The sequence below is a fragment of the Netta rufina genome, assembly GCF_964035555.1.
Source record: "Netta rufina genome assembly, chromosome: 8".
Taxonomy (NCBI): domain Eukaryota; kingdom Metazoa; phylum Chordata; class Aves; order Anseriformes; family Anatidae; genus Netta; species Netta rufina.
This window is the reverse complement of record NC_140131.1, coordinates 6,265,757-6,290,707: the sequence shown is the minus strand read 5'-3', so window position 1 is coordinate 6,290,707 and position 24,951 is coordinate 6,265,757. Positions and strand designations below refer to the sequence as shown.

The 24,951-nt window shown below is 40.8% G+C and overlaps 1 protein-coding gene across 2 annotated transcripts in view; it reads right to left on the bottom strand.

The window, feature by feature from the left end:
- The window catches only part of CC2D1B (coiled-coil and C2 domain containing 1B), a 33,212-nt gene extending 8,757 nt beyond the window's left edge, over positions 1-24,455 (bottom strand). Inside the window, exons 1-21 of one of the 2 annotated variants that reach the window (XM_084291583.1) lie at positions 24,399-24,455; positions 24,046-24,150; positions 21,024-21,165; positions 17,462-17,574; positions 17,104-17,223; positions 15,865-16,035; positions 13,610-13,883; positions 13,033-13,157; positions 12,796-12,871; positions 11,542-11,652; positions 11,107-11,237; positions 10,425-10,497; positions 8,176-8,288; positions 7,171-7,363; positions 4,690-4,862; positions 3,900-4,025; positions 3,335-3,393; positions 2,966-3,082; positions 2,609-2,682; positions 1,868-1,926; positions 741-792 (exon numbers count right to left, since the gene is read on the bottom strand). In XM_084291583.1, the coding sequence (XP_084147709.1) occupies positions 741-792; positions 1,868-1,926; positions 2,609-2,682; positions 2,966-3,082; positions 3,335-3,393; positions 3,900-4,025; positions 4,690-4,862; positions 7,171-7,363; positions 8,176-8,288; positions 10,425-10,497; positions 11,107-11,237; positions 11,542-11,652; positions 12,796-12,871; positions 13,033-13,157; positions 13,610-13,883; positions 15,865-16,035; positions 17,104-17,223; positions 17,462-17,574; positions 21,024-21,165; positions 24,046-24,111 (2,368 nt within the window). In that variant the 5' untranslated portion in view covers positions 24,112-24,150; positions 24,399-24,455. The remainder of the gene's footprint in view (positions 1-740; positions 793-1,867; positions 1,927-2,608; positions 2,683-2,965; positions 3,083-3,334; positions 3,394-3,899; positions 4,026-4,689; positions 4,863-7,170; positions 7,364-8,175; positions 8,289-10,424; positions 10,498-11,106; positions 11,238-11,541; positions 11,653-12,795; positions 12,872-13,032; positions 13,158-13,609; positions 13,884-15,864; positions 16,036-17,103; positions 17,224-17,461; positions 17,575-21,023; positions 21,166-24,045; positions 24,151-24,398) is intronic. The other variant, XM_084291584.1, reaches the window with a different exon arrangement.
- Positions 24,456-24,951: the final 496 nt, after the last annotated feature.

Here is a 24,951-nt window from a genome sequence, read left to right as displayed (position 1 = left end):
CAACTAATGCTGTTTTAGCATCAGTTTCATTACTGAGCATAGTAAGAACTATGCAACAGGTGCCCTTTTATCAGAAGGTCTTACAACATCGTGTTAGTTTTGAGATAAACTCAAAACTAGCAATTTGTGTATTGATTTCAAAGTTTTGATACTAGATGGCACTTGCTGCAAGAACAGAAAAAAATAATATAGTGATAAACCAAACTCAAAGTGCAAGATGATTGTGCATGGTAAGTCTAATACTGGTATTTTCTAAGTACAAAGGGATGTCTTTCAAAAGGTACAACGAAAGTATTTCAGTCTCAAGACACACCATTGTAACAAAAACAACCACCCTATTTCTACAGTGATGCTTTGACAGATTTGGAAACACCAGCAGATCAGCAGAATCTGACTGAAAAGGATCTGATCCCTGGAGAGTTTGGAATTAGTAATTTAACTTATGTAATAGGAAAATGTCTGGACCATCCCCCAGCAGGGTTGACAGCAACAGCTGGAACATGAGTGGTAACTTGGTCATTTCACTAATTCATGACACAATAGCTACCACCAATTTTGGGATGAGGGTGAAGCAGTGCTGTCACTGCTGGACTTCACCTTCTAACATGCCAATTGATAACAAACATGAAAAAAGGTGGTGGGAGGCCCTCCTGCCTGATTCGTAGCGTAAGACTGCCTGGTCCTCTCCAGTAATTTCTAATGCATGTTGTTTTTTCCTTTGTCCCAGAAGAAGTACTAACCTGGACAATTGTTATTGTTAATTACAGGTGTTTTGCTCTTTTGAGGTTGCTCCTATTAAAAGAGACACAGGTTACATAAAAACATCAGATACTGTTTCAATATAAAGAGTAGTAACTATTTTATTACCAGCTCTTTTTTATACCTATACAAGAAATTTGAGGTTCAGAAGGGCATTATCTAAATGATAAAAAGGATTCATGGTACACTGAAGACTAAAATATTTGCATTTCATTGTGGTTGCAATAATAGTACTAGATAAAGAAGACGACAAAACATTAAATACAGGTGCCCCAGATAAGCTGCATGGTCACATTCAATTCAATCCAATCCAATCATCATGAAGTTCCTGACTGCTGCTAAGTCACACGACAAACTATGCACATTCTGCGACACAGTAATTCTGTTGCTTCTGCATTAGTTGGAATAATAAGGAATTCATCACAAATCATCCAGGGAATTGTCCTACTATTATTTTGCCTGACAATCAATCTGTCACCAAAATAAATTAACTTTTAACCTAAAGCAGAGTACGAACTAAATCTCTGGAGACTGCACAAGGACAATGTGACCTAATTATTGCAGCTACTTTGTAAAACTGACTTGAGCTATGAAGGGAAAGGTCATGTATTTGCTTCTTAGCTAAGCAGTAGAAATCTGGCTTTTTTTTTTCTTTTTTCTTTTTTTTTTTTTAATAACAAAACAGATTAAAATCAATTTTGTTGATTATTACTCATTCCCCAGAAAATTGCTCCCACAGTCCAATGCTGTTTTCAGCCATCCTAATGGGGCGTGCTCATCCATTGAAGTCCTGTGTAACTCAAACACAAACATGATCTGGCCACGACCAATTTCCCACAGGTAACTGAATCTATCTTAGTGGAATTGCTGCTAAATTTATTAGTAGGTAAGAAACTAGACTTTGGACTGTCACAGAGCTAAGTATTAAAGAAAAAAAGTTAAGAAAAAAAAAAAAAGGTTGTTTTTTTTAAATATGTTGAAGCAGTATGTCTAGAAGTGTTTTCTCCCTTTCCAGAAGAAAGCCTGCACTCCCTCCTAGAAGCCCTCACAAGCTAATACAACGGCAAGGGTCACAGACTGAGGAACAGAAGTCAGGACACACACTCACCGTGCTTGGGTAATGAAATTCAAACTTCACGAATGCATCTAAATCTTTTGGTGCCACACCTGAACGAGAGAAGAATAAGTCAGTCTGAACAGCTAATACAAATATTTTCACTGCATCTGTAATTTTGAGCAGGATTTTCAGAACTGCCTAACTGATTTTCTACCCAACTTGTGGCCTGTTACTTAACAGCAACTGAAATAAAAACCATCCATCAAACTGAAATCCATAGAAAGCTGGCATCCAAAAGAAAACACTCACTTTCTTAATGCTTTTGTTAGCCCTTAGACAATCTAATCTAGCACGAATTGTTTACAAGCCCCTCAAAAGAAGGAACTAGCAGCAGTGATGTTGACAAGAGCAACTCCTGTCTGCTGAGGGGTCAGAACATAGAAGGATGGTGCAGCATTACAGAAGGTAGTCAGAACAAAATACAATATGCACATGAAATTTAAACTATGACCCAGCTGTAAGTGAACCTTAGACAGATTTAAAGTTCTTCCCTCTGTGCAGTAGGAACAGATTCTCTTTATTCTTCTGTTGGTTTAGTTTGTGTTTTTAACACTGCTTAAGGGTGGTACTTGTTTTGTGTTGTTTGAGCCTGAAACCTAGCTATTTTGTTTTAATGAGTACTGGCTACAAAGGTCTGATCCTTGAGTGGTCTTCAAGGTAGAAGATCATGTTCCTCACTACTTTCCCCTACATACTCAGAGAAAAAGACCACACTACTTTGTGCTTTCATACCTGGCGGAGCTGGGAGGTTTATCCCCCTGACAATAAGAAGGTGCATTTCTGTGCTGTTGAGCTCAGAAAATATCCTGTGAAAAAATAAAGACAAGGAAGTGTATTCACCCCAGCATCCCAACACCACCTGATCTGCTGCCAGACCAGGATGCCATTGGTATTCGTCAGGACTTTTTCAATAGCATATTCCTATGCAGATGATCTTCATAAGTTACAGAAGAGCAAGAAAAGAGCACGAACAAAGATAAAAAAACACGTCTAAGGAATAGTGGAAAATGCCAAGAACAGAGCCCAAAGACACCAAGATTGAGTGAGATAGGCAGAGGAAGGAAAAGTGGCTAAAGCAGCAGAGCGTACCTTATCATTTTAAAGGTTCTCTCCTCAAAGTGATGGCTTGGAGGATCCATTCCTTGTGCTTGTGCAAGCTGTAGGATGTCTAAGTCCTTTTTACAACCTTGTGCCAGTTTCTCAAACCTAAGTAAAAGCAATAGAAAAGTTACACACACAATGCAACATCAAACAGAGCATTCTGCCTGATACAGGGCACAGGGTAAGCCTCACAGGGGAGCTCTGAGAGCATCTTGGAGCTGTAGGCCTCACAGCTACCAAGCCTTTCACAAGGAGAACTGTAGCAACCTGTACCCCTGTCATCTTTAGGGGCATCAGGGGACCCAAGTATGAAATGCTCACATTTTGGGAAGCCTAACAGCAGGCAGCAGGTCTTACCGAGTTGTTTCAGCTACATTTCCCAGGTGCATGAACTGCTTGGAATACTGCAAACATCTCTGTCGACAGAAACACACAAATACAGATGCAATTAATAATGATCTTTACTCACAAATTCATCATTGGCAGCAAGTTTTGAAGCTGATGACCACCTAATTTAAGAAAAGCCAAAATCCAGAGTCTTCCCAAATCACCCAAAACCATCCATCCCCCAGTACTTTAAGTCTAAAGCCAAGCACAGAATTTATTTGAGCTGCGCTGTCCTACTACTTTTTAAATCACTTAATTTCTAGAGATGAGTTTCACCCAAGGGCTAGTCTTACTCATTCAGGTACTATTCTCAAACCTGATCACCCACATCTTACAGTGATAATTTGACAGTCCCAAACCTCCAAGCATACCCTCTAACTTCAACTAGTGGAGAATACAACTCTAAAAATTGTTTGCTCTAGGACACATAATCAGAAATATCTTAAAAGAATATTAATAAAACCCATGGAAATTTTGTTTGTTTGTTTGTTTGTTTGTTTTAAAAAGGCATTTCTAAAATGGATAAACCGGTTACCTCATGTTGGTCCTTCAGCAATTTTATGAGCTGTGCGTATACTTCCTCTGCTTTCTGGGACACTTTGAGATCTTCATGGTGTATGAAGATAAAATCACCCTCATCATCTGTGGGGGGTGATGGCAGCTGCAACACAAGAACACCACATTTCAGAGCCCTTGTAAGGGGCTTGTAAGAAATAATGAAGTAGCGGAAAAGCAGTCAGAATGTATGGAAAAGTCAGTGAAGGGAGACAAGCCGTTTTTATTCTCAAGGTAATTCCAAACCAACCACTACTTATACCACTGTCTGACAATTACTTAAGTCATAAGACTCTGCAAAATGTCTCACAGGCCTAGCTCCCTGATTATTCAGGTCATGAGAGCTATTACAGTGCAGTGTGGTTTCCACAGCTACCCATAAACCAATAAGAACTAGGGCATCACTGGATCACATACATCCGATCCTCATCCCAAAATGGAGTTAGTTCATAACCAGGAGGTGTACTCACACCCTAAACCCAGGAAATACTTCCAAGCTGCATGGTTTAGGTGTGCCACTGTACATCAGGGAGCAAATGGTTCATGGAAACTGAATTTTTTCAGAACCTGGCATATGTGAGGAGTAGAAAAGCAAACAAGACCACGATATACGGGAATTTCAGGGCTCAGTATCCACATTTGCTATTTAAGCAGTTTCAACTGATTTTAAGTTTGTGTCAAGAAATATTATTAAATCATTCAGTGTTTGAAGTATGCACTTAGATGTCCAAGAAAATGATACAAAGCAGAATACTAGCAGTCCTACTAACCTTGGAAATATCAACAGGTTTGCCACGTTTTGCTTCCTCAATCTTTGGGTCAAAGCTCTTAGCTGTTCTGAGATACATTTTAGCCTGTTCAAGGTTATTTTCCTTCTTTGCTTTGACGGCTGCCTTCATGTACTGCTTCTTTCTGTTCTCCAGAAATTCCAGCTGTTGCCTAGCTGGAAAAAAAAATTGTATAACTCACTCATCTGACACTCCCATGGCCCTGAAACAGGTTTATCATGTTCATTTTTTAGCCAGAGAAAGGTCAGTAAAAGTACGGGCATAAGCTAAGGACATTTCCTTACTGCACTTCATTGAAATTGACACTGGCCAATAAACAACACACTTCCTTATATCATGGCATCCTACATTAAAAAAATAAATGAATCTCACGGCACTTCACAAAGATACTCATATATAAGTGCCAAAACAGAACTTACAGCCCCGTATTTGTAGGCAGAAGACACAGACTACAGTACTGCTGACTGGTAAATAGCAAAAGCTCAATTCAAACTTTCAGCTTGACATTTAAATTTGTAAAGGACAGCGAATAGCGCATGAACCCTGCATGAGCACATGAACTCTGAAAACAGGGTTCTTCTATACTCATTTCTATCCTCTCCCTTGATCTGTAATAGAAAACAGATAAGCCAATGTGTGCAGGCACATTCAGACATATCCACCTCTGCTTATTTATAACTCCCTGTTATCTTTTTGTTTCTTATTCATTCTTGGGTCTTTTCTTTCCTTCCCAAAGCAATAAGAACAATCCCACAAGTCAGAAAACATTGCTTTACCATGTAACAGGTCAGTGCATTCTGCCTCTTTGTGTACCTCACTTTGGAAAGAGCTGATTACAGCCACTTCCAAAGATACTTGTGTTGTATTCACCAGTGCACTCTACTACACAAGCTTAGTGATAACACGAGCTAAACAGCACTTGCAAGAAGTGCCTGTCTCAGCAAATAAATGCACCAATGACACTCATACTGCTTACTGCTGTCAGATGACTATCCTATCCTGTCCTGTCCTTGCAAAAGAGCCTGCTGCCCTGCTGTTGTGAGCAACTTGCCCAATCAGCCACAACCAATTAGACAAGGTAGCTAGCCCAGTTTTCACTGAGACAAAACAGCCAGAACACAGTGTGCTCTGTGAGGCCGAGATGCAGAACACAGGTATTTTCAAAGAAAATCTGTGAAGAATGGACTGAACAAAGCCATTAATCCTACTGATCTTGGCTCCTTGACATTCCTGGCATAGGTCTAAGTGTAAATGTTTTACTCCACTCCCACACCTCTTAACGCCTCACACACATTGACAAAAAAAAAAAAAAAAAAGAAAAAAGGGAAAAAAATTCAGTTTATGGTCAGATGTATGCTGTACTTCTTAATTTTGGGGGAGGGAAGAAGGTTATGTTTGGATCACAGAATGGAGTTTGACTAGTGAAAGATAGCTTTATGATAGAGAAGTACTGGCACGTTGTTGTGAAGATGAAGTCAGTAGGAATCTAAGTTTTTGTTACACCTATTGGTCTTATTTTAAGGTACTTGAAATGCCCAGGAGAGATTATTGAGTAATTAATTACCAGGTAACACCAGAGACAGGTGTTACCACTTCCTTCACCAAGTCCAGGTCAATTAATTTAAGAGAAATGCCATCTGATGTTGCACAAACCTAATTTCATGAGGATTCATAAATTTTCAAAGCCAAAATAGACAACTTTATGTTTTAGTGTTCTTCATAAAATGAGTCATGGAATTTTCTAGAGAGAAGCTGTCAGGTGGCACTGTGAAATGCCTTTGCGCTCTGCACAAGAACTTGCATCAGCCAACCAGGCAGTTCTGCTTTGTCCTGAGGGAAATGCCCAGGGCAGGACGGAAGGACAGGATTACAATCATGGCATGACAACAGAACCAGTGAGAGCCCAGATGCTGCTGCTGCATGCCCAAACTACCCAGTGAGGCAGTGGCCATCCCTTACTATCTATACAATTAATCTTGTACAGAAAACTGCTTAGTGACCTTAGTGATAGAAGGGCTAGAGATCGATGAATTACTGCCTATACAGCAGTTTGATATCGTTGGATGAAACACTGGACAGCAGCTACTGTTTCATGTAGGAAGCTGCATTAGATCAATGAATAATTCACGCTAGCAAGCCGTTCACTCTAATGAGAGCGCAGTTCAACTATGAACAGAGTTGAATATTATGAATCAATACGCTTGTTACATCAAAATCAATTAAAAACCCAATCAACCTTATAATTACACGTGCTGCTTCTGTGAAATAAAACCGCATGGATGGTTTGGGTCTGCCATTCAGCAAGCAAATATATTGAGGCTCCTGTCAGAGGAAATCTATATCACACACTCACAAGCTCTCAGCCAAAATATAATGAAAAGAAGTCTTTACCAAAGAATTAAACAAAACTCGTGCAAAGGACTTGCACAGGCATCACTGGGAATGATGAGCCCTTCACCTTACCAGCTGTAGGGAGATGATCCACTGACTCTGCCTTGTCCAGGGTGGAGGGCGATGTAGTTTGTTTCACATGCTCAGGAGAGCTTTCCTCCTCAGCTACAGCAGATGGCACTGTAATTGGCTTAACAACTTGAGTCGGCTTTCCAGGCAGCTGAGCAGGCTTTTTGGCAACTGGGGCCTGTGTCAGAGGTTCATTCTAGCATAACAGAAGTAATTTCATATTAAATCCATAGAATCTAATCAGGAAGACAGTATCTCAAGCATGGTTATCAGTGTATCAGACTTTTGGTATCACTTTTGAGGGTAGCGTAACATTCCAGACTGCTAATTTCAACTTCTGGGGTTTCTAAGCAGGGCTATGCCAGTAAGTAGCTGATCTATGCCAGCACCTAACCTCTGCTACAGAAGGGACAAAAGCAATGTTTGACAAGGTAGTGATTTCAAAAAGAACAGACGCATGCAGAAAAAACATCATCCAGGAATTGTCTCCATTAAAAACTACTCTGGTTGAAAGCACAGTTCAGCTACCAAATCCAGCTAGAGAAAGAAATCAAACCAAAGACTAAAAGCTAATGCTGTGTAAAAAGAAGCAGTAAGTGTTGAACATCCTGGGGAAGCACAAACATAGGAGTTACTGGGATGCAGGATTTAAAGCACATATTTAAGTACTTTAGAGCAACATAAAGAGATGGCCAGGATCTGAGGTATTTATTTTAAAGTAAGACCCACACATAAGATAGATACGAAAAAGAAACAAACCAAACTCCAGATCCCTGGATTCTGTCTGTAAGTACTGATTGTAATAACCATCTCATCTCTCTCTTCTACACTGTAATGCAGATAAACTACTCCTCTCTCAGAATCTGAGATCCTGTACTCTTCAGAATTCTGGGAAATATATTTCATCTCAGACTGTCTGGATTTGCCTGACTGGAAATCCAATGGACTCGTCTCCATAACCAGAAGAGACAACATTTAAACTATTAAATGTGCTAAAGAAAGACTAACCTCCTCTTCTTCATCATTTTCTTCCATGCTTGCCAGCTGACCGGCATTTTCCAGAACAGCAGCTATTGTGCTGCCGCCATCAGATGCTGCAACACCAGGAAGAGGGGGAAATCCTGAGGAGGAAAAGAATATAGAAGTACAGGGTTACGTAAGACACTGTATGTCTTTCATGTTTGTTTGTTTTTTCCCCTTTTTCTGTAAGGCTATTTCTATCCAGGTAACACTGTCACATGTATTGCAGAAGGCAGTATAACTAGACTGAGGCCAAGGCCACAAACCCTTGCTAAACAGTCTGACTGGTGGGCTTACGATCAGACCTCACCCTGATACCCAGGCTTAAAGGGATGATGCTAAAATGATGACAACAGAGCATGGTTTTCTAAGTTCAGCAACTGACATGCAGCCAAGGAACCTTACAACCCCAAGAATTTGGTAAGAGGTACCTCCAGACCCAGCAAAGAATTTACTCCCTCCTTTACATAGAAGGACAGCAGATTGTACAAGAAGTTGCTGTCTCTTTTTCTCTCTCACTACAGTGTCACCTTAGATGGCACATGACCCATGAGAAAAATCAGTGCTGTCCCATACAGTAAGAAATAACGCATCACTGAAGCCCAAAAAATGAACTGTAACACTAGTCCTTGAAGTATATGCTGAAAATCTACTGCAATGGAGAGGTTGCAAAGTAAGGCATCCTTTTACAGATGGGAGGAAGGCTGGATGATGGAAGATAAACTCTGATTTCCATGCTACCAGTTCAGCGTCAGCTTTAAACAACGAGATACAGAGACACTACCGGCTTTCTAAATTAAAAAGATTTATCTTGTTAATATGTAGCAAGGATTCCTGTTGCCTGTCTCATTAGAAATGACAAGAAATAACGACTAAACTGCTTCTGAGCCTGGAGATGGCTGCTAAGGGGACAGAACAAGCTTCAGGTACACAGGCATGCAGAATCTTATACTGATGCCCCCATGTGACACTTGATCCATTAGTAGGTAGCATTTCTGGCTCCACGAAGGTCAAAGCTGCTACTTATCATCATCCAGATGCAATGAAATGCAGTCAGTCCATTATAATCTCATTGTGGTTTCAGTGACTGCCTTACTGTCATCTTCAATGTAAATCATATGGCCTTTAAATGCCGGCTGGAAAACATACAGCTGAGTAAGGAAATTACGGAGTTATGCATATTTCCAGAATGCTAAACATGGAGTACCGCACTCTCACAGGACCTGCTATTCACTACAAAAGAGATCACGTTCTAGAGCAAGGGTTGCTGAACTGCTTTCCAGGGACAGCTTCAAAGCAGGACTGTTCAAACCGGTACATGACCTGACAGAGCTAGCACTGTCCACTTTAGTACTACTTTACTCCTACTACAGTGTTTCCTGTTGTTACATTTGACAGTGACAAAAAAAGCCACAAGCTCGAGGATTTTTTTTTAACTTAGAAAATCTAGGCACCACTTTGCAGTGCTTTGTGCATCTTATCACAACTCATTAGGCACAATGCAAAAGGAATGATGCTTCAAAGGGGAGGAAATAGTATCACGCAAGCCAGAGGTGAAATATTCCTGGATGACCTTGCCCAAATCTTTACAGACACAGCAGTATACATTGTGAAGAAGATAAACAGGAGGCAGAGTGTCTCATGGAGCAGGTTTGGTTTCTGCTTCTCTCACTGTCTCAGTGTGACCACAGGCATGATTTGTTTAATCTCTGGATACTACTTTTACTAGCCTTGAGAACTGCAATATTGATCTGACTTGTCAGGTGTTGAAAGGAGCTATTTAATTAAATATAGTTCTGAGGCTGCTGCTGGGAAGAAACAGAATTGAAAACATCAGGTAATTTTTTTCCAGTTTCAAAAATCTCCATCCAGTTAACTAAAGAGACAACACATCCGAAGTTTACTTTTTTCCTTTAGAAGGGCTGGGACAGAGGACAGGTGCCTTTTTCAACACCTGCTCATGATTAAGTTGTTTAATTCTCTGAACAGGATTGCTTTCAGTTCTGACACTCTCAAACAAGCATCCAGGAACATTCACCAGAGTGAAAGTTTAGGAGCATTTTGGTGGCATTGAAGAATACGTTTTAAAACTGTTTATCAAACAGTAAGGCCAGCCCACTCACTGAGAAAAATGAGGAGCTGTTCCACAGGACGAGGAGGCTGTATTCTGCACACCTCCTCCAGAGTCCAGCAGACATACAGAAGTTGGGATCAGGACATTCTATGTTCACACTTACCAGGAGGAACAGGTAGCTCGGAAAAATTCACTTTTCTCCCCGCTTTATGGGCTCTTATAGCATCTTGGTATTGCTGTAATAAAAGCCACTCAGTAAGACATAGAGTGGAGTTTAATTTTAACTGTGTCAATCATCATATTTAACCAGCATAAATATTGCAGAATGCTCAGTATTTTGGTATCAAGTCGTATGTGCATACCACTGCCCTTTAATTCTGAAGCCAATGCTTCTTCAGTGATTATTTACACGTGTTTCTGACATAGTGAAAATGGTAAAGTAAAAATACTGCTTTGAAACCTAAACTTTCCTAACATTTTAGATCTTTAAGTTACTTCATCAACACATTATGGAGCAGAATTTTTGGATAGGAACTCAGCTCTGAAATTTCTGCAGCTCAGAAATGGACAACAGGTTTTTAAAATTCTTCTGGCATAAGTGTCCAAAGAGCTTTTCCTCATTTACAGTATGTGCCTCGCCTCTGAATTGGTTTTATATCAGCAGAGCCGAACACCTGTATTTTGTTTCTCCTTCCTCTGTAAGTTTCAGTTTCCCCAGTGGAATTCTTGCCAAACAAAAGGACAACACAAAAATTATTTTATCCCAGAAAAAGTCTTCAGCAAGATAATTAATTCAAATGGCTTTGCTGGATGCAAGCAGCTTTCTACAATGTCATTTTATATACCTTGGCTATCCTCTCGTGCATTCTGGCTTTCCGATCATCCCCACTTGCTTTAGCTTGTGCTGCTGCTGACTTGTACTTCTCAAGCCTTTGCTGCAATGCTTCCAGCACTGTTTTTGGTTGCTGCAGAGAAGCTTGAAATAAGACAGACAATGAAAAGCTACATGATTCAGACTTCAAAACACAAGCTGCCTTTTTCAGACCTTTCCTTACCTTCTGCAGAGACAAAAACTTAATTGCAAAGTCTTACTAATTTTTGCTTGCATTACTGGTCCAGAACAAAAAGTACAGATGTGATCATCAGCAAACAATATTCAGGAACATAGCTAGGTACTCTCAATCCTGCTGTAGTTGACTGGCAAGAGCAGACCTGAAAATGCCTTCCCCCCCTTTTTGTTTTTTTGTTTTGATGTCTTCCTAGAAAAAATCAAGTCCTACCTGAAGCTTCTTGGTTCCGAGGTTCAGGTGATGTAAGACCTTGGGAACTTCCCACTGGAGCTGGTACCTTTTGCTTGGATGTACCTTGTACATTTCCTAAGCTTTCAAGATCTGCAAAGCAAGGAAAGCAATAAGATTCACAGCATGTTCTATAAACAGCAAGACAACCCATGTTAGTAAGAAAACCATCAATTTGATCACATCCTCTTCCAGAAAGCTTTTTGGATTCAAAACAATATTTGGGTGGCAAGATGAGTCTAAAGTTTCAGAGCAAATGCTTTACAGTAGAAAAATCTCAAATACTAATTTAATTTTGCTTGGTGCTGCTTATAAAGAAAAAAAGTAAAACAAGTTCAGGTATTCTAAGAATTCTTTCCCAAAACATAACTTGCTATCTTGGCAGATGGAAAGTGTGAAACAGATTGCTAAATTGACGAAAATATCCTAGTAACAAACAATGTGCCAAAAAGGGAAGCAAGTAATACTGTCTATTCAGAAAAACAAGTTTCCAGCACTGTGCAATAGCAGTTATTTTATCCACTACAAAGATCTTCCACTTTTTAATGTTAGAATATGCCATGGGTGAAGTTTCTCTCTAATGCCACTTGGTGATCAGTTTAGAACTTGAGAAGTCGTAAAACTCCTAATAAATATTAATATATTTAATTAATAAAATAAATAATAAATAAATAAAAATATTGAAATAAAATAATTACCACTCACAGTAAACTGCCTAAAACACTGACTTGCAACCGTTGTTGCTAATAATATTAGCTCCATTTTAATAAGTCTCTTACAAGGATATCTTCAATATTGTTACCTTCCCTTAATATTTATACTAATGCACTGAAATCATCTGTATCCGGAATGAGTGTATCTGTTAGTTTTTTAACCTAGAACCTTATGAACCTCAGTTGAAACACATAAAGTCATTAAATACTACAGCAAACTTTGAGCATTTGTCATAACCCCATTTCCCTGCCTCTTCAAAGATTGGCTGCTTTTATCTAAAATTACAAAAATGGGAAAATTAGACATCGTTACTTACTTGAACTCTGTGATTCAAAGAGAGTAACTTTAATACAAAAAATGATACATCACTTTGCTTGGATGGTCTTGATTAGAATTTGAATGTTCAGCAAGTCTCAGACCTAAGTAATCTTCAATTCTCATAGTTTTGCTATCAATTATGAATCATTTTACATTACAGCACAGAGAGACTTCTAAAAAAACATTCTGTAAAATGAGCCTTACCCTGAGGAGATGGAGGCATATTCTGGAGGTCTACTGGCTGCCCACTGTCCAAAGCTTCTAAGACCACATCAAATTTCTAATGCAGAAAAACAAAACAGAAGGGGTATTCTAGTATGTCCACGACTTGCTAGCTGTCGCAATGAACATTTGACATTCAATGAATACATAAGTATGGTGTGTGAGTACAGCACAGTTACATTTAGAACAGGATTCACACAGGATTTCACATGTGCGTACCTTGCCTGTCTTCATGTATTCCTTTGCCTTCTCCAGGTTCCCTTGCTGTTTGGCTTTCAGAGCTGCTATTTTATACTCCTTCTGCCTCATCAGTAATATTGCCCGTGTCTTGCTGTTCTGGAGATCTGTGAGAAGGAAATAGTACTGAGACTTACACAGAATACGCAAGATGTGTTTCTCTTGCTATGTTCATCTATTCACTCCTGCATTGCTTTCAATTATATGTCATGAAAAAAAAATCACATGAAAAGAAGAAGAAAAAAAAAAAAGAAAAAAAAAATCATCTCTTAGGGGTTCAAAAACTCTTTAAAGCTTGGAATCCTACATGTCACAATACTGAATGAGAAACTGAGGCACAGTAAATGTTAAGTGAAACATACTGGTACACTGTATACCAGAGTTTTATAACAGTATGTGATAGCACTGCCAGAAATTCAGCATCCCATGGACAGCCGTACCTGAAATATTCAGCAGGGAAGTGCCAACATAAGAAGTGCCTTGCAACGCAATTTAAAACAGAGAAAGATGTAGCATGAACATTCATGTTGCAGCTGCCTATCCTCTCAGATCATGGTACCTGTTTCCGTGGTAGGACTAGAAACAGCACGACCCTGTAGAGACTCCAATTCCAGATGCTGCTCTGCCTCACGAGAAGTCTTCTGCTCATCATCTGCAGCAGACTCAACTCTACTCTCTGGTGGGACACTGACTGAATCTCCTGAAATCTCCTGCTCTGCTCCTGTGGCTTGAGATATGTGAGAAGAGCTCTTTCCTGTTGCAACAGGAGGTGGAATTTCTTCCTCATTGATTTTTTTGCCTCTCTTCACTGCAGCCAGCATGGTTTCCAGTGTCTGGCAGAGATGAAACAGCAAAGTTAATTGGCATTTTCATCAAACCTATTGCTAGCATAAAATCATCAAACGACATTAATTCCCCCATTCATGGTAGGATCTATTAAACCCATCACTAGAAACTGTTGCCCTTTAGCATTCCCTATTTTTCTGTAAGGGCAACTTCAGCACTTGTGAAAGGAGCCCGATTATCAGAGCAAACAATGCAAAGGACTTGCTACACAAACTAGGTAACTGGAAGTACCTCAGCACCTAGAATTATCAGACAGCTGATATGCATACAGTTAGATTTGTCACAGTCACCAAGGAAGCCATTTATACCAACTGTATATGCATTTTGTCTGTAAAACAAAATAAAATAAACTACACTGAAATGTCACTGCAAACATGGCTTTAGGGAAAGGAGGAGTTCGCATACTTCTTTCATGGGGATGAGAAAAGCCATTAAATCTGAGCAAAGGACACGGGACTTCAGCTGGTGACCTATGACAAGAATCTCTCACCATCTGTTAACTTGGGTTAACTGGTGCTCCTTTTCTTTAAAATCCTTCTTCCACAATGAGTATTACCTGCACAGTGTTCACAGTGTTTTTAGAATTATTTTTAAAACTAACAGTCAGACAAAAGAGCACCATGTTCTTTATGCCAAAGCAGAAGTTTTTACTTCCTTCACTTTCCACTGAAACTGAAATGGAAACACGGAAAACCACCAACAAAATCTCATCGGTGCCAGAATCACTGCTATTTTCAGTTAGCCATGGCTTTGTTTAATCTATTAAGCAATAGTGATAAATACACTTTGGACTGACTGCATGTGAGACTGGGGTTCAGACCAGTCCAGCAACCCACACGCAGCTCTCTGTTTACCACGTGTGGGATGACAAATTGACTGGAAATGGAATTAAGACGCTCTGAGATTGAAGTTCACAGTTCCAAGAACCAAGTACATGAAATAACTGTACATCATTTTCTAGTGTGTCATCTAGCTCATTAAAGAACTGAAAGCTGTGAAGTAAGATCTAGCCTACTAACCTTAGCTACACCACTAAAGTACGTGGAAACTCCCCAGCTTGAAAAAAAAAAAAAAAAAAAAAGCAAAGAAGTGGCAAACAGAGCATTAGGTTTCTGTATTTGGTGAAGGAAGTTGGTTTGGCTACCCCTCTGAAAGGTCAGGTGGTTTTGTGCACATTCCTTTCAGAGCTGGTAGGCAAGTAGACACACTCAGTTGTTCCCTTTGCATACTAAGCCCCTTGGTAGCTAGTCAAACATTACAATCTTCCTGCAGTGGACAGTGCTGGATTATAGTTTTGCTTAACCAGACAGAGGCTGCTGCCATCTGAGGTGACGCAGGAGATCAGATGAAAACAAACAGGGAAATAGAGGCACCCTGCACAGCAGTAAACACCGGGCACTACAAACTAACTACAAGCACGCCACCTGGCTGAGAAGATGCAAAGCCGAAGAAACTGCTCCTCACCACAGTTTGTAATCGTCCTTGTGAAAAAGCCTGTTGGATTCAATTCCAAACGCAGCCGACACACCCAGGGAAAGGTATCCTGTCTTTATCTCACACAGCTGAGCAGGTTAGTACCTGAAGCATCAGTGATGAACTGGCAAGTGTTTGTGCTAGGAAAGCCCTGAAACTTCGCTTTGAGGTAACACTGAGCAGTCATCACAGGGGAAATTCTCATCTAGATGGGCAGGTTTAACATCAGCATTTACCATATCCCCTGCCTCCAGCTACCACTTGCCACATTCAACAGAGCTGATGCGCAGAAGACATCTGAAGTTACACTTTATCTGTGTACTTACACACTAGACCAGTAGTAAGTAGCAGGAAATATTTTTAAAGTAGCTTAAGGCAGCAAATTAGAATTTCTTTCCCATCTGAGCAATTTCACACATCTGGAAAGACTGAGCTACACCTCAGAGAATGGATTTTGCCTCCCTCTCGTTCACATAACTTATGAATCCAACTTACCTTAAGGCCTCTTTCGTATCGGCGTTGTTTCACACTCTCACCCGACTCCTTTGCGTTTGAAATTGCCGTCCTATAGTTAGCAATTCTCTTCTCTATTGTCTGTTGCATCTCACTGGTAACAGCAGGAAGTGAGGTGGTCTCAGAAAAAAATAATAAAACAAATGAAGAAAACTTATTTAATTAAACGATATGTGTTTTTGCAAAGCACTGAAAAACAAACATTCCTCTTCTACGTGCTCTCGCGTTAATGAAGGACGAAACAGCCTCTCTGAAACAGAGGAGTACTTGTACTACGCTAACGGTCCCTGGATCCACCTCTGGGCTTTCTCTCAAAGGCGTAATAGAGAAGAGTGGGTGGAGACATTTAGAAAACAGGGTAATAGGAGACATGTGGTTAGAGAGTAGGTGAGGGAGAACAGTGAAGTCTCTCAAACACCACATAACAGAGGGTGTGAAGAAGTAGTTTGGCACAAATCTTGACTTTTTCTTTTCTCATTTTCTAAACATGCTAGTTCACTCCCTTCAGGGGTTCTCCTACCTGATTTTACTCTAGGAGTTCTTTTTCCTCCTCCTACAGCTTGCAATCAGTTAAGTGACAACAGCAGCAAAAGTTATGAGTAGCTACTTACAAACACCCCACAGCTCCAGAGACATTTTGGATGGCTACTGATGTAATTATTGCCATTATCTCTATAGAAACTCTGACAGACTCACTTATTAATGGGCGCAGTGCACAGAAGCACTGGAGTCTGCAGCACACAACACAAACAGGGCAGTAACTGAATAAAGGATTTGACTTCATGAGAACTGACAAATTAAACTGAGAAAGCTAATGCTACCACGAAAAAAATCCACAAAGATGTCAAAGATGTTGAGGTGTAACAAGTCTCATGATTTCAGCAAATTGCTTAATACAAAGAGGAAGAAGATACGAACTCTAGAAGTCTGCACTGCTGTCTGCATGCTCGTATATAAAATGAGGCACTTGCTTGATTTACCTCCTGTTTACCTCCTCAATTCAATGCTTACATTAAAATTCATCCTCAGAACAAACCAAAAAATAATCATTCAACTACACCAGTACAGCACTAGTTTCCACAGAGAAGACAGTAGCAGCATAGCTGTTAGTTTCTTTGAGGACAAGAAGATCTCTGTGCATCTTTGCTTGTTACCCTTGTAATAATCTGCATCCTAACAGTGATTCAGCAAGACTGTCAGAAACATAAAGCTCTTTCCTACCTGTGGTTGCAGTCCAGTTTCCTCATTTTCTGATTCAGCTGGGGACTGTTCCATTGCTGTTGTTTCATCCCCACAGCTTTCTGTCTCGCCCTCCTCCCCCAGAACTTCTTGCAGTTCTGCCTAATGTAAAAAAGACGCAACAGTTCCTCAAAATTTTCTTTTTCCTCAAAATATAAAATAAAATCAACTCTCAAGTTCCAAAACCTTTGGTTGAACGTTGAACACAAACAGAGAGTCTTATCACCTGATATCCCAGACATTTTTTTCTTTATTTTAGGGAAACTGCTTCCATTGGTAACCACAAAACAAAATCAATAATAAAGACACTAAAACTTCTCGCTAACAAAGTTACACGTACCAACAGGTCTGTATCTTTCTCCAAGTCTTCATCCTCTGTTTCCTCCTCATCTTCATTCAGATCCTTCATACAGTCTGCAGCCAACTTTTCAATATGATCCATGGGCAGAGGAGCTGCAAAAAGAAACAGCTATGCAATCATCAGGTACAAATTCTAAAGGAGTCACTACTGGCTGAAGGAGAGCACTGACATCTCTTGCTTCCCATCTCTGTGACAAGACTCAGATGTAAGGGAGGATATACTCATGGATAGACAAAGACTGGGGAATGAACACAAAAAAAGCAATGCTAATGTTTCTGAGAGTGACAGCAGGAAAATGACTGCATCTAATAACCTAACCCAGAGATTACGTATCTGGGGGAAATAACATCTGTTTATTAATACAAGGAGCCTGAACTGAAAAGTTATGAGTACCACAACAGACTAGCATGTATGGTAGAACACAACAGTGCTCAGAAAATAGCCACAGAAGAGAAAGATACCATGGCAGGTTTGCACAGTAAGGATGTTTAAGACCGAGGAAGACAGACAAGTAGGCCTGGAGGAAACAACAGGATCCGGGAAAAATTAGTCTGATCTGCTAGTCAAGTTCGTAGGCAGATTTAAGATACAGATAAATACCTCCATGATTATTTACAGAAATAACTAAGAACAGAAACTTGGTCATTATGGAAGACTTCAGTTTTCCAGTGAAAAGTTGGAAAATAATACTGGCTATTCTTAGATGTTATGTCAAAGCCGTATTTCTCAGTTAAGATAAAAAACAATGTCCACAAAAGAATAAATATAATTATTCCATAAATGAATCTGATTATAAGTTTCTATCTATGAAAGGGAATTACTGAAGCAGCCTTTGTCCACAGTACAAATAAACACCCGAACTAGTTTTAAGCTGATGATAGATACTTCAAACATCAAACCCTGCTTCAAAATAATACTTGGCATATAGAACTCATATACTCCAACTCAAGGCATCAAACTCATCCTTAGAGGGAAATTCCCCTCTTTAGCCCCAGTGCAGAAACAGACTACTGGTACAGAGATCTGCTACACAAATCAGGAAAAGCACTGCTCTTTCTGCCTCTCTAACTACATTTCCTCATTTTATTCATTGCTATCTCATTCCCTGAGGTTTCCCTTTCTCCAAATCTTTATTAGTTCCTTTATGCTGCTATTTCTCTTCAAGCTTCTGTCTTTGCCCTGAAAAAGGGCACTGAACTCCTCCTTGCTGAGTTCTCATCTCCGCTTCATGCTGTGCCTAGCTGTAACTATTCACTTCTTCCATTCCTTCTCAAAAGGTGGAGTTCTTTCCACAGAAATCCCTACTGTCCACATAAATGCCTCTGATAGCTCTCTGTGGAGACATGACCCTGACTTCACTAGTCTCAGCAAACACTGAATAAAATCTAGATCTTCAGGGCAGAGCTTTACAGCTGATTTAAGCAGATCTAAAACAGATCCCATCCCTCCCCCGCATTTGCTGAATCAGCTGAAAACTAACCCAAATAAAGTTGCTTCTTATCAAACGATCAAAGTTACTGTATCAATGCTACAGTGCCTCTATCAAACATGCAGCTCATATATACGACCCCTAGCAAAACTCTGCAACCAGGCTGTAGGCCATATCCAAAGGAACTGGCTGTACCTGAAGGGTCAGAGTATCTTGTACCTGAAGCCCCACTAGAGGCAAAAAAAAGCCAACCAAGCCCCCTTGGAGCACTAAGGAGGTACAGCAAGCTGAGGCTACCTTTTCAAATACCTGAGCAGCTCACCAACTGGCATTTATCACTTACAGATAGCAGAGATTGAGATGTTGTAACAGTACAGCTTCTGTAGCCTGTGTCCTCAAGCTACAGAGAGATCACTTTTTTTCCCTCATCATGGCTCTAGAATATAAATCTAGGAGCCAGTTACTGCACCTCATGCTCAGCCAAGAACTGAGCACTAGTACTTACTGCACTGTGTCCCTTTTCTCTGTCCTCCTCCAGAGAGGGTCTGTTTTTCTCCTGGCCCTGCTAGACCCTCCTCCTTTCCAGGTGCTGGACTGCATCCTGCCCCCATGCATCATGCCCCCATCAGTACACTGCACCAGGTCTTGTGATCCCAACCCAGTGCCTGCTGCCCAGTTGTTCATCTTCCACAAACTTCTGGTCTATATACTCCTAGTTCTACCAGGAAAACAGAGTAGTTGTAGATGAGTTTATGAACCATAACACACACCTTTAGAAAACAGAGTTAGCATTAATTTTTCCTCTATCTGAAGTTCCATTTCCCTCTTATGAAAAAAGTGACCAAAAAAAACAGTCTGATATGATCAGGGCCAAAGGAATTCAGCACTAGAGATGTTGACAATTCAGAAGTTCCTGACGCCCAGATTCGTCACCAAAACACTACAGTGTGGGTCTTAACCACAAGCAACCTATGTTCAAAGACAGATGTTCTGCTACTGTGCTTATTAGTATAATTGTGCTTAGTAGTCTTATTTACTACAATCTTGAAATCTAGATGGTGGAAATGATTTACAATTTAGTTTTAGAATCAAATACCCACTTTCTCTCTCTCTCTCGTCAATTACAGTGCTTAATCAGTCACTTTTCCTAAATAATTTTTAATTTCCTTACTCCCCTTTTTCTTCATCTGAAAGTCCCTTCAAGTATTGCAGATAAATGACTACAGAGCTGAAAATAAGGCTGTAGTTGCACTAACACTTCTTTCCAGCACCTGCAGCACGGGCAGGCCCCATTCTCCTTTTCCCATCACTGCCACCCCTCCTCCTTGTAACCACTGCAGCATTCACACAGCCAGGCCCTAAACCAGATCAAGGAACTGTTTCAGCTGAAAACCCAACACAACAGAAGTTTGTTTTTACAGATGAGCTTCCTGAACCAGTCCACCAGGCAGCTCTGTAAATATGTGTACTACTTCAGAGGTAGAGCTTGCTCACTACTAAACTGCCCAAACTCTGAAGCAATCTTGACTTACAGTAGCTCACAGTAATCCTGTAAAACACTGAACAGCTCTAAGCAAATGCTATCAGACAAAATTAACAGATTCTTACAATATTAAGAATGATAATGATTAATTCCAACAGACACTCTACTCTCACACATAATGCAAGCTACAGAGTTGTCCAGGTAACTCCATCATTTCCAGAATGTCTCTCTTAAAAGCAAGTTCTGTTTTGGTTACAAAATCCAAGTAACTGAAGAATGTAACATAACTCTAAACAAAACCAGAAGAACAAGCAAACAACCCACCTTCCACTAGGAACATCATTTCCATTTTGAATTGATCTTACACCTTCTACCACTTATGACTTCACATGCTAAATTACGAAGCACATCTTTACTTAGTCATTATTAAATTGGCTAGCCATGTCTATCTTTTTCCTATGTTCACAAGAACACCCTTATTGCAGTAACAACTTCAGCCTTTCAAAGTAAAGGAAACTGCTTCTATCAGTGACGAAAAAACTTTTTAAATAAATTTGTGATTTGTAAATAAGTATCTTTAATATATTATTCAGCTCATTAATAAGTGAAATTCTGAAACTTTAACTTACTTTTCACTTTTGGTTTTGCTTTCCCTTCTTTCACCCTTGCTCCTGTGATAGCTGCAAGCTCTGCTTCTAGGTCACCATCATCCTCACCATCCTCTGCGCCCAGTAGCATCTCTTCAGGATTGAAATCTACAAACAGCCCCAGCTGGAGACAAGGGAAAGAAAAAAAATACAGCAGTGAGAACAGAGATGACGCTCAAAAGCATCACACTGCATAGATTAAACATTTCCATGCATTCTGGATGCTGCTTTTTTTTTTTTTTAGAGCCCACTATCACACCATTTCTATTACCAGAGCAATGCGTACAAGTCATATGTAACTCAGCTGAGGTATGTAAATCTTCATAAGCAACAAATACTCCCTCTAGAATGATACATAACCAATGATTTCTAAAAATAAAGCCTATCTAATAGTTTGACACAAGGTAAAATAAAACAGTGTCTGTTATACTGAGCCTCATTAAGCAGATATCATCAAGGAAGCTAAGGGCAGTTCCGGTAACAGCTAAGCTAAAAAATATTTAATCATGGTTCACATAATACAGGTCTGACGTGTGCACCACAGAGACTTCTCCCTTATCTCTTGGAAGAAGCTGTATTTACATATACTGAACTGTTCTTTATTTCTCATGATCTCTGTATGTAAATCATAAACACAAGGAAAGCGTACGCAGACAGAAACCTGGCCAACCCAGCAATGCCTACACTATGCAGGAAGAGATCACTACAGCTAAGTGACAGCACCTCAGGGAAGATTATTATTAACAGTATTCAGAATTTGACAGAGTAGTGGTGGTTCTCTCAATTTTGGCGAAATATGCAGAAGGATATAAATATCCAAGAAACCTCTGAGGTCGCAATCTGAAAGACATTCTTCTAGATGCCATTTTGAAATGAATTTTGTATCACTGATGAAGAAACCAACCAAACCAGGACTAAGCGTTCTTTATGCAAAATACACTAAGCTTTATATATGTATAAACACGAATTAACTGAATTCCATTCATCCTGTGAGGTAGGTGGAACACATTTCCTCAGGTTTTTTCAAAGCACAAGCCTCTTTTGGCTTATTGGTCTTTACATGGCCAAGCAGGCAGCAGTTCAGCTCCTTTCAAGCAGAGGAATAAAAAAAAAGTTATTATTGCAAGGGTTAACAGCCTCCTCCTGCCTTAGAAGACCTGAAGTGCTGCCAGAAGTTGAAGCTGGCTGTCAGTTTATCAATTAGCATGAATCAGTAATGACAACTGTCAGAACTGTGGTGCTGGTGGCTACTGCCCTGAAATATTTTGATGCTCTCTTTGAAGCCTTGTATAATCCCAAATGAGAAGCTGAAACACAGCTGAGAAATACTGCCTCCAAGAATCAGGAAGAACGTTCAAAACCAGCAGCTACTTGTTGCCTAGCCATGATCCTGCCCTTGACATTCTGTAAGGCACAGAGCGAATCAGTTGGCCACCCCCTGCCTTCTTCGTCCATCTTCTGTAAAAGAAAACTACCATTCGTAGCTTTGTGCAGAATGGAAAGAAGGGCTAGACAAGATTTAATTAGGGAACATTTATTAATGGCGATCTAAAGATTCACCTTCTATAGAACACACACATGTATCTTTTATCAAAATGAACCAGGAGCTGCTGTGACCTGTGTTACTACGCTGCAAGCGTAGCGAGTGTAGTCATGAAGAAAAGAACAGAATCCAGCATTTCTAGCTCTGACTTTCTCAATCTGTTCAGCAAGGCACATTTCCAATTAAGTTAGCGCATGAACTGCGAAGTTTAGGTTTTACTTCTTTTTTCTGTTATATGAAGCATTTGTTTAGTATTAACATGCAGCTCAAAAAAAAAAATTCATTTGCAAGTAAACAAACTATTAGCATATTCAAGAAAATGACCCTCCAAGCTATAAATAAGAAGGGATAAATAACTAACCATAGAGCATTAGAAATTAGCAAAATATTAGATTTTTTTTTTTTCCCCCTTTTTTTTTTTTAGGGAGGGTGAAAGATGTTTTTACCTTTTACATTTTCTTATATATTACTATTCCAACTGATGACTACAAGTTTTTGTATCAAAGCAATGCTGACGTTATGGACCTCTAACATAAACATTCTGCCTCTTGTATAGGAAACCTGGTTCCTGGGAAGTCACCAACAAGGAATATCTTACCTATTTTTTCCAGGCTATTATCCCATTCCAATCTCTTCTCATATTTCCCTATTTTTCTATCAGCTATTTCTTCTCATCAGACTTACCCCTTTTCCACCTTCGAAGATTTCTAAACTTCCGCTATGGTTCAAACTTATTCTATACGTTTAACTGAGCTCACTTTTTCTCCCATTCCTGTATCTAGAATTTTGCCTTGGTCAGATTTCCATTTCTGACACCGCTTCCTGACTTCCTACACCTCCTAACTATTAACTAAATCATGCCTCCCTTCTCCAGACTTCCAAAACCACATCCAAAGGTAAAGAGAATGAAAAAACAACATATTGACACATCTAAGCTCCCTGAGATTACATTACAGCTACATGACGGGGACATAGCCAGATAAGCTTATCTGGTACATAAATGACTACACAGAGGGAAATAAGAAATAATTGTCGATTTATTGTTATCCCATACACGCCCCTGGATTTGTTACTAGATATTCTAGTCTTCTTATTTCTATGTTCTTAGATGTGTAAGAAAAATCCCAATATAGTTATTGAATTTGCTATTAAATCTCAATGTAGGTGAAGTAGGAAACTACTGTAAGCGTGAGTCATGCGGTCTCATGCGAAGATTACAGTGTTACAGCATCGTGGCTTCCTTCCAAGGCCTCTGCTACTGCATGTCAGATCACTACTTTAAGAACGCGCTAAAGCAGAAAGCCGAAAAACAATCAATACACAATTCGGAAGTTTTCGTAGCCCTACAGTATCAGTGCATGGGACATCCTAGCAGGACAGGAGCGGTAGGAGCTCCCCGAAGAGCAGACGGCCCCCTCCGTGCCGTACCACCACACCTCCCTGCCCCTTCGCCTTCCTTACCTGCTTTGCAACTGCAGCGCCCTGCCCCTTCGCCTGGGGGCTTTTCTTGTGCCTCCTGCCAAGCATGCTGGCTCCCGAGTCTCAGAGGGCCGCGTTTCTAAGGGACTGAGAGCACAAGGAGCCCAGCGTCAGTATCTCAGCACCCGGCTGGCGGCGTGGGCCGGGCACGGCCCCCAGGCACCGGGGGCACCCCACAACGCCCCCCGGCCGCGGGCACAGCGGTGCCGCCGCCTTCCCCATCGCTCCCGCCCGGCCCTCCCCGGCCGCTCAGCCCGCGGGAGGCCAAGCCCCGTGAAATGGCCGCCGCCGAGGGCCCGGCCCGTGCCGGCACAGCCCCGCCGGGCCCCGCTCACCTCCGCCCGCCGCTGCAGCGCGGCCCGGCCCGCACCACCCGGCCGCGGCTCCGCCGCAGCACAGCGCCTGCGCCGGGGCTCCGGGGGCGGGGCTGCCGGGCCTGACCCCAGGGCAGGAGGAAGGGGGACAAAACCCCAGAGCCTCGACCCCGGGATCCTTGGGGTATCCCTGGCGATGGGAGATCCCGTACACCCTGCCCCGGCCAGCCCCTGCACATAGCAGAACGGGGAGGAACCAGGCTGGGCTAATAAACGCGTTAATAAGGAGCTGTAGCATTTAGGATATGCATTGCCATAAAGGAGCCCCTTCTCCGGCCAGGCACATCCATGTTCAATGGTTCCTGAAGCTGCTGTGGCAAGGGTTCCAGTCCCCTAAATAAATGGATGCCCATCTCAGGTGCCCAGCCATCTGAAGCATTATACCCTGCTTCTTAAAAGTAACGTTAGAGAAGGGAGTTCTCTAAGAAGCTTTCTACCAGGTGCAGTCTAAGTCAGTTCTATTTTCTTCTTTACTAAGATCAAACATTTGGAGTCTGTTCCACAGGAGTTTTCA